This window comes from Rhagoletis zephyria, unplaced genomic scaffold (genome assembly GCF_001687245.7).
Source record: "Rhagoletis zephyria isolate East Lansing unplaced genomic scaffold, Rhagoletis_zephyria_1.1 Rzeph_scaffold_01212, whole genome shotgun sequence".
Taxonomy (NCBI): Eukaryota; Metazoa; Arthropoda; class Insecta; order Diptera; family Tephritidae; genus Rhagoletis; species Rhagoletis zephyria.
The window spans coordinates 58,157-68,459 of NW_016158296.1; the positions used below are offsets into that span (position 1 = coordinate 58,157).

At 42.1% G+C, this 10,303-nt stretch overlaps 1 protein-coding gene across 1 annotated transcript in view; it reads left to right on the forward strand.

Annotated features, from left to right (window-relative positions):
• LOC108363188 (uncharacterized) overlaps positions 1-9,409 on the forward strand; it is a 20,740-nt gene extending 11,331 nt beyond the window's left edge. The window contains exons 2-5 of the mRNA XM_017616470.1: positions 1,923-2,181; positions 2,255-2,381; positions 2,440-4,949; positions 7,501-9,409. Of these exons, the coding sequence (XP_017471959.1) occupies positions 1,923-2,181; positions 2,255-2,381; positions 2,440-4,949; positions 7,501-9,284 (4,680 nt within the window). The 3' untranslated portion in view covers positions 9,285-9,409. The remainder of the gene's footprint in view (positions 1-1,922; positions 2,182-2,254; positions 2,382-2,439; positions 4,950-7,500) is intronic.
• Positions 9,410-10,303: the final 894 nt, after the last annotated feature.

The following is a 10,303-nucleotide window of genomic DNA, read 5'->3' on the forward strand; positions in this document are numbered from 1 at the left end:
GGGTTTGGGGGCTCGACCCTATTAAGCTGGCATTTCAGGGTACTATTTCATATATATATAAGGAAAATTTGAAAGTTAGGGGGGGGCTCGAGCACCCCCCTGCCCCTACCTGGCTACGCCCATGCATCCATGCATACAATCAATGTAGGTATCATAATGTATGTAGTAGATAATTTGCATTAAGGTAATTACGCGCACCACTTACCGCAATAAACACAAACAAACCTGAGCCTCGAACTCCATAAAACACACGTGTGCTTAGTCGAATAAAAAATATGACCGTTTAAAATCGGAAAGCGTAATCATAAGTAAAACAATTTAAATCAGAATTCAATCGTTTTTTTACAATTTTTTTTTTAATTTCGCTCAAAATTATTATTGAGATTTATTTTTCGCTAAACAGAAAATTGTGTTTGAGATTTTTATTGTTCCACAACTTGTACGATGAGGAATGTCACGAAACTGCAGAGAAAAAGACATCGCCTATGGGGCCATGCTACGATCGGGCGAAACGCGCGCTATGTGGGATCGATAAAGGGAGTTGAAGAGGGAAGCGAGATGAATTTACCGCAATTAGAAGAGAGAGGCTGAAATACGTGAGTGCGAAGAGCTTAAAATGCTGGCCGACAGGAAAAATGCCGAAAATTTTATCAGAGAGTTAAGCGCCTTACGGAAGGCGTCAAGACCAGGGCGTACCCTGTAAGAGCAACAATGGCGACCTAGTTACCGATGTTTAGAACGTACTTAAATTGTGGGGGCAACACTTTTCCGCCCTACTGAATCATGAAAAAACATTAGAAGGTAAAATCATTCTTTCAATTCGTCGGCCACGCTTTTTTTTCATTTTAAAATCATATAAAATTTGAAATAAAAAACAAATTGTTAACAATTAATTGTTGTTCGAGATTAAAAATGAGAATGTGTGTGTGAGCTTGAGTTCGAATTTTAAAATTATATTGCTGGCAAACGTCAGACTGCCTCTCAGTGATTTTACCTTGTAATGTTTTTATCATGCTACTGAATGATAGCAGCAGGTTGTGGATAAGAAGAACCCGAGCCCGCAGTCGATGACGACGGAGTCGACGTTCCACCGCCTGACTATGACGAGGTACGAATAGCAATAACGCGGCTGAACAAAAACAAAGCTGCTAGAGCTGACAGTCTGCCAGCCGAGCTATTCAATTACGAGGCGAGGAGTTGATAAGATGCATGCATCATCTCGTATTCAGAATATGGTCAGATGAACACATGCCCGACGACTGGAATTTAAGTGTGCTCTGCCCAATCCACAAGAAAGGCGACCCCACCATTCGCGCCAACTACCTCGGGATCAGCCTTCTAAGCATTGGTTAGGAGGTCTTATCGAGCGTAATGTGTGAAAGACTGAAGCCCACCGTCAGTGACCTGATTGGGCCTTATCAATGTGGCTTTTGGCCTGGAAAATCCACCATAGACCAGGTATTCACAATACGCCAAAGCTTGGAAAAGAGCCGCGAGAAAAGTATCGACACTTCCCACCTATTTGTTGACTTTAAAGTCGCTTTCGACAGCACTAAAAGGAGTTGCCTATACGCCGCTATGTCTGAGTTTGCGTCCCCGCCAAACTGATACGGCTGTGTAAAATGACGTTGAGCAATACCACCAGCTCCGACAGAATTGGGAAAGACCTCTTCGAGCAGTTCGCCACCAAACGGGGTTTCAAACAGGGCGTGCAATTGCTGGCTTATGTCGATGACATCGACATCATCGGTAACAAATACCGCGAAGTCTGTTCTGCCTTTTTTGGCTTAATACATATCTGAACACAGCCTCTAGTTTGTTGCTCTCTTTCTACCAACTTCATAAGTAGAAGTAAAAGTAATTTTGCATTTGTTGATGTATTTTCTATTCATTTATGTATTTTTCTACTTATTGTACCGTAGCTCGAACTGAAACGACCCAAAAGTGGCATGTTCCACAATCAAACTCAACCGCCTCTACCACCATTAGACGAAGACGTAATTCCATATAGCAACTACAATCCACGGATACTACAACAGAAATTCGATGCTCAGAATTTGCGTACGATTGATTTGATACAAGGTCGTGATCCCAACGATCTATGGACCTGGAACATAGGACTGCAGCAACATGAAAGCCAATTAGATCAGGCTTTTCTTGAAGCCTCCATGCCGAAGTTCGGTAAGTAAGCGTCCTCATTGTGGACCATGACAGAGAGATGCCGCAATGTTAAAAAAAAAATAAAAAAATGTAGATTGCAGACACTTAGAGCTGACAACATTCAAAATACCCAATGATCTGGATAAAACTTTCACCGCAGAAATCGTATTTGGCACTGAAGCTATTCAACCGGATGAAAAGCCACAAAAGCAAAAAGCAAGGTAGGATATGCGCATTTTTTTTTCAACCAACCCTTTCCAAATATTTTTATGCTCGTAGTTATTTCAACCGTCCAAAGGAAATCGCTTGCCTATTCTCCGCTTATGTTGAGAGTTTTCGTTTTAATCCCGATTTCTGGACTTCAGACACTTTAGATGGCATTTTGACTACTGGTGCAAAGCTGTTAAAAAAGAGCACTAATCTCAATTATAAATCTCCAGACAATGACTTCGACATTATACCACAAATTGCTGAGAAGCAGGCGGAAGTTGGCTTAAAGCTTCACTTCACCGGACCAATCGACTCCGAACCAAATATTTACAAAGTACTTTCACTCTATTTCATGAAATACAATGCTGCAGTACTAACCGCCAAAGATATTTACATGCTAATATGGAAACGTTGTGCTAATACTTTCTATATATTTGATCCATATGGCCGTGATGAGTTGTGCCAACGCGACTTTGCCAATGGCAAATGCTCACTGATGGCCATTACTTTTGTTGAGCATTTGGTGCATTTGATTATGAACTTCAGCAAGACCGATGTGAAAGGCGAGATAAGCTTGTATGAAATATCGATAAAAAATTTCGGAAAGATAACAAGTCCCATTCAGAATAAACCGTTCCCGAAGCGCACCCACAGGCTGTGGGCAGTAGTGAACGGTACTTATGCACTCATACCGGCAGCTAATAATGGTCTTCAACAGCCGATAACCGGTAATGAGCTGAACGGTTCTATGATAATTTCACTTCTAGCACTGTTATATTCCAATATAGAGCGAGCTTCTACATGGCGCATGGAAGTAATTGATGAGCTTGTCAAATTTGGAAAAGCTTTCTATAAGAACTTATTGAAACGTTTAAAGCTGAAGAAGAAGCAGCATTTAAACATAGTGGATCTACCGGATGTTATGATGCTTGGTGCATTCCGAGCAACCATAAAGAAGCATCCATTTCTTTACACAGGACATGTGACTAACTGCAAGTCGTACCTCGAATCTCAGCTAACGTCTGCTGTTCGCGACCTTTTCGCAAGCAATTACGATGCGGCCCTGTTGCAGATTGATAATTCTGTGTTGGCCGTTTGGCGAGACTTGGAATACTACTATGTTTTCGATCCTTTTAGACGTGGCAAAGCAGGCCAGGTACTAGACCCAGAAGATTTCCTAACAAAAGGAGTGGCATGTCTGCAGATGCACTCAAATGTTGAGTCTTTGTGTAGGACACTCTTTCAAAAGGCGCTGAAAATGCGGCGTGGCGGCAAATTTTTCGTCCATGCTATAAATATCGGCTGTATAAGACCGATGCTGTCATCGGCAAATATAAAAAATAAATATCCACGTTTACAGATAGCCTATCCAAAAGTCCTAAGCAAGGCGGAGCAGGATAGACGCCAGTCCAAAAAAGGCAAGGGTAAGAAGAAACTGGGACGCACTTACAGTATACAGTCTATACCAGATGAAGATCGCATACCCGAGTTCGAGGACGCCGATGTGGTCGGTGCTGTATTGGATGAAATTATATGCGAAGCCATCGAACGCATGACAGAGCCCGCTCCCAGCCGTATGCACTTGTACAAGCAAGCAGATAAGGTGCTGCTACGTTCCGACAAAGAGTATTTGGAGGGTCTGCGTTATAAGCTGATCCACGGTGAAGACTATGACAATGTCTATACAGAATTTCAGAAACAGCCAGAGCCTCCACAGCGTCCATTGACACTAGAAGAAGAGCTGGAGATACGCACTAACTTTGAGATGCTGCCTGACAGAACGTGGGTTGTGTTAGGAAAATCGTATATACCCTTGGAGGAGGACGAATCCAGCAAATTGAATGGTCTACTCTCCACTTTGGTAGCTACTGCACTAAGTGCGAAGTATAATATTTCTACATGGAACAAGGAACTCGTTGATTACGCAGTGAAGTCATCTAATAACTTTGGCGAAGAATTCTCTAACTACGAGTCGACACTGAGTGCTTTTCTCTCGAAGAAGATGCCGAAGATAACAATTGGTGAAAACATTTATATGCTGCAATTGCAGCGGATTATACAAAGTTCGGTGACGCGTAATCTGCGACAAATGCTGCTGGAAAGTCTGATAACATACACTCGTTTGATTGTCATATGCCAGATGTTCTCATGCCTGATTGTAAAGCGGTACAACTTCTTGTACATGTTCATCGGTTTTCCATGTACGCCAGTAGGTTATCGCAAATTCGGTTCAGGTCCTGGTTGTTTGCTAAGGTTCGTAGAGCTCGATTCTCTTTTACGACGCATAGAGTTCGGTTGCAATCCGCAAGGTTGCGAAATAACCAATTATGTGGCGGTAGCCATAAAAGTCTTGGACGTGACGAACGTGCCACCTGAACGATATAGAAAATGGCCACCAGATGTTGAGGAAGCCATATACGCGACTGAGTTTGATCGCAAGCAAAAAATTGATAGATTACGTATGGATAAGATTCGCTTCCTCGACAGGGAACTGCGCAAAGAGAATGAACGTATACAGCGCTTCCTCGAGGAAAAAGAGCAGAGAATAGCAGCACGCTCACAGAGAAGCAAACCGAAAGGTACGTACTACGATTTACTGTATGTGCGTGGGCGTAGCCAGGTAGGGGAAGGGGGGTGATCGAGTACCCTGAAATACCAGCTTAATAGGGTTGATCAAAACCAAAAGTGTTAAAGTTTCACGGCCAAATTACTCCTCCAAAGTATAATCAATAAATTGGCTAATCTCTAAAGTATTTAAAACTACGATTGCCCTACCGGTGATCGTAGTAAGATGTTCTTACTTACTAGGAAACATCAGTAATTTTAGATAGAAAGCTAGTGCGTAAGATAAAATATTAGAACCTTAGACTTCGCTTCTTACCACGCAGATCATTGCGTCTCCCGCATGGCTCCAAGTATATTTTCACCAGTAATTTTTCACATGGTGTGAATCTGTCAAAATCAGCAGTCGAAGGGAGGCCAGTAATATACCGATTTTTCACGAAAGGGTCGAAGCTTGACCAAACAGTCAGCTCACCATCAACCATAAAGTTAGGTTTTCAAATTCGTGTAATATATCTCAAGTAGAGGTGGCTGCCCTCAAAGAAGTAGTCGATACGGCGCTCCTGTGTGAGGCTCATGACGGCTCAGCGAGCTTTGGGTGAACTCTTTCTGTTCTAGAGACGATCAGAGGCGGCCATGGGCAGGTCATTATCGCAAGATTATAAATTTCATCCAGTCCAACTAAATACTTTCTTCCTGGCTATAAAGCCTTCGTGAGGCTGAAAATCAATCTTTTGGCTCGCAATTCAGCACTAACTCTGAGGAACTCTCTGGGACTGATTTTAAAGCTTCTGAAATGCCCAAGAACGCCTTCAAACTCGAGGCATCCTTCTCAACTAATTTAGCTTGTAGTTGTTTTTTATGAAAGATTTAGAAACCATTAAAATTCTTTTTTATCGTAGTCTCATTACATCCGTCTCAAAAATGTACCATCTGAGTCTGGCGAAGGCCAGCGGCAGAGAAAATTCGCTGTACTATCCTCATACTCCAAACAAGATGTACACAGTGGATCTTCGATGGTGCATATGGTGACCATATGTCGTCCCCATGTATTGTACCCCGTAATCAGTCCTATCAGGGCTCGTAAGATCACTCCTTCTGAGAAGGAATTTTTCTAGCACCCTTTCAGGAAACACTTCCGACACGATCTTCAAAAGCGACACAATTCTAAATTAACGTTCGTCAGGAATTCGGAAAACTATTTCGCAGCACATGCTAATCATATGTGCAAGAGAGACTTTACTTTCGGTTTTTTTAACCAAAAAAAAGGTAAATAAAAGCTCTGTGTACGTTTTAGTGCATAATTTCAAAAATGCCAAATTTAGAGTTGTGTCACTTTTNCTCTAAATTACACGTTCGTCAGGAATTCGGAAAACTATTTCGCAGCACATGCTAATCATATGTGCAAGAGAGACTTTACTTTAGGTTTTTTAACCAAAAAAAGGTAAATAAAAGCTCTGTGTACGTTTTAGTGCATAATTTCAAAAATGCCAAATTTAGAGTTGTGTCACTTTTGAAGATCATATGCGACTTGGTTATTTTTTTGGTTTTTTTGTTTATGAGATCCTTGATGTACCCGATCGTTCCCGATTGGACGCTGCAGAGAACCGCAGTTCGCCAATTCATCAGCCAGTTCGTTACCTTGAACACGGTAGTGTCCTGGCACCCACACAAATTCAACATTCCTGGACCATCTTGGAAGACGAGCGAGCGATTTCCAAGGACTTTAGAGCAGCTTGGCAGTCACTGCAGATCCTGATTTTATGTCCGTGTCATCTTTCGCCAATTATCCAGTCTGCCAAAGCAGTAAAGCATCTAAAGTTACCGTCCACATGCCATCCAGCTCCAGTACCGTTTTCAGCCTCTGAGCCGCCGGTATAGAAAGTGTCTGGATCTCCCTTTTTAGGGAATCTAACGACGTATTTTATTCCAAAGGAGACTTCTGGCATCAGTTTGTTATTATGTGCCAAAAACAAGGGGTATTGCTCTGGCAACGTTCTCATCAACTTTCTGTGCCCAGAACTCCGATCGGCCTGCCACACACCAAAAGAGTGCAGTCGAAAAATCGTTTTCATTGCCTCCTCTTGGATCGCTAAATATTTACAGAGGCGGCAAATTCAACAAACCATTCAGCGCCGGTACTGACGTTGTACTCATGCCCGTACGTAACTATTGGCCTGACTAAAACTATGTCAGGTCTTACTAACGATTCTTCGATACTGTCTGAAAACTTTCAGCGCTCGATTTAAATTCAGCTCGACGTGAGTTTTCCACGTTAGCTTCGTGTCTACAGCTACCCCTAGTTATATCACATCCACGGAAAGGCTTTGGTTTACGCCTCTAAGCCCTGGAAGGTTTAGACCTTTCAATTTTCTTTTCCGCGTAAACAAGACTACGGTTTTCTTACTACTTGGCATACTATGCGTCGAGTTGTAAGCGATTTAAAGAAACGGGTTTGGAGGGACTGACTTTTGAAAAATCTAAATCATTTATCTTAAATTAGTTTCTTTAAAATATTGTTTGGTTAATTTGTTAAACTAAATTTTTCTGTCCTTCTGTGTAAAATAGGTAAGAAAATGGTCAGATTGAAACTTTCCACCGAATATACAGATGTAGAAGATGAGTTCGAAGATTTCGAAATGGAAGAAATGGAAGAGGACGAAGTAGAACTAAAGCATAAGCCGGGCAAGCAACTTCAGCGCGAGGCCGATTCCAGTTTCAAGCCACGTAAAATCTTATATGGCTACCGCATGCGCGAGAAAGACTGCAACTTCAAAATCCAAGGTACAACTGCATTGGAAGATCGTGCTGCCGCGCATGTGGACAAGATCAAGCCCTGTTTCTTCGCCAGTACTTTGGCTGTGTTGTATGCTATCCTGCGACCCCTCAACCAATGGTCCGCGCAGCGTGTGGATCGAGTAATCGAGAGTGGTAGAACTATCGCAAGTCGTGTTACGAATATGACGTCGGCCTTTGAGCGGTTTATCAAGAATGTCACTGTAGATGATTACAAATTCGATGTGTGGGTTAAGAGACATGATCCAGCAGGTGTGGCCAGTGCGAGTGTCTCCCATAAGATTGCAAAGTCTATGCAAACTCGCAAGTATTTGCTGCTACAAGTTTCCAATACAACATTCGCACTCTTTCACGATGAATATTATCACTTATTCGATCCATATCCGACCATGCAGAAACCCCAAGAGGGTGAGGAGGAGGAAGAAGACGCAGATGGGGACTATGTTGAAAAGGAAGGTCCACGCAAAGGCAAATGTAAGAAAGGCGTGAAGAGATATGGTGAACGTAATACTGCCTCTTGGGTGCTCTTTGCCGATGTTAATTCCCTGCTGAAATATGTCGATAAACGCGCAGCTAATTCATCCTGGCAAACGGCGGAAGAGTATGCACTGCACGTTATTGATGTGATATCGTACAGAAAGGCGGGACCAAAGACACGCACACTGCAGTTGCTCACCGATTTGTCGGTACCGATTGAATGCAAGACAACGCAGCATGGCGAGGATGAGGCAGTTATGTGTGCTCATCCGGAAACTATGACTTGGTTAGATCTGGAGAATTGCTTGCCTGTCTGGAGCCGCATGAACCGTCGCAACACAGCAGGTCGCTACCGCAATTTGCCAGTAACGAAGTTGAAGCGATTCGATATAGAGATTGATGGTCGCCTGTGGTCAATTTGGGGCAACCTGCATCCCGATGCGCCAGTATTTAGCGCATCATCACGTGGAAAGCAATACCTTGCATGTAATGTTATGGCCTGTTGTGCTGCAAACGTGTACAGACTGACCGATTGGAGTCCGCATTTACTCGATACGATAGTAATTAACGGCGATCGTTACCACCGCGAGAGCTTGGAAAACATAAAATTGTCCGACTACGAATTTTCGTTGGAGGATTTGAATCTGGATTGTACACTGGAGAGCCTCAAATTCGTTGTGCATCTGGAACATGTCGCTTTCGGAAAACTCTACAATCCAGGCACCCGCACTACGATGAATTTGGCCGATGCATTGATGTACTTTTTCACACACTTCCAATTTGGGGTTCTGCAGTGCTTTAAGCATTCCCTGGCTATTGGTCGCACGATGGGCTTCGACGGAGGCTTCTTTATGTACGATTGCCAAAGCAAAGATCATCCACTATTCCCGAAGGGACAAGGTGCTTCGTATTTGCTGCGTACCAAACATTTGCAGGTGCTGCTTTACTGCATCGTGGTGACGCTCAATGTACCCTATTATAATGTAAGTTTTACTCTGCACAAAGTGGAAATGCTGCGCGAGGACGCCTCTTTGGATGAAGAGGGTGAGGCCGGAAGTCAGAACACTGGTGGTAATTAAAGTATTGTAGTAAAATATTTATATCTATATTTTTAAATGCAAAATTATTGTTGCTATGAATTAATATTTGGTGTAAAATAAATTAATCGACGCAATAAATTACAAACATGCACTGTAATAAAGTCTAGTAAATACAATAAATAAATAGTTCCGATATAATATATTTTTCCCGAGTTGAGTTAATAAAACAAAAATTACCATTTAGTAAGCAAATATGTAAATGTATATGAACTTTTTTATTAGTTTAAGAAAAATAAATGAATACACTGGGCCTGAATCTCGGCATTCGATATCGAATGTAACTCAAATCGAAATTTGATTTTGAGATCAAGGGCTTCGCCCGTTCAAATTGTATTGTGGCTGCCATTTTGTTTCATTATATACGAAGCGAGTAATCACTCGATCACGAATGCCGCGATTCGGGCCCAGTTTTGGTTTGAATTGAATGGAATAGCTACGAACGTAGCGCATACTTAGAATACACACGTTCGCAGCAATTGGGATTCAGTGATCGCATTTTCGTAGATTTTACAAAAAATCGGACTAAGGTTAAGAGGTGAGTTAAGTTGCAAGAATTTGTACATGGGTTACATGGTGTTGCCGTTGAGAATTTTCGGAAAGTCTCAAAAAAGGGGTCATTGATGAAAAAAAGGGTCACCATATTATTTTTGCTTTTCTTTACTAGTAGAAGGGTAAATCTGTTGAATTAAAAAAAAATAGCGGGATAAGCTTTACACATAAATCTAAGTAGTTGCGGAATGAAATACGGAAAATTTTGGATATGCAGTTTTATAATAGATTGGCGCTTACACATATGTTAGTGTTTGGCCGAGCTTCTCCCCCAAATTGTGGCGTGCGCCTTGAAGTTATCCCACCAAGCGGAGGGACCTACAGTTTTACGCCGACTCCGAAAGCCTATTGTATTTTTATGAGAAGCTGGTTTTCGTTGTTTCGTTTATTTTAAATCTTTTGGCATTAACCTTTTGTTTTAGAATTACGGTTATTTTATTGCTAAATGG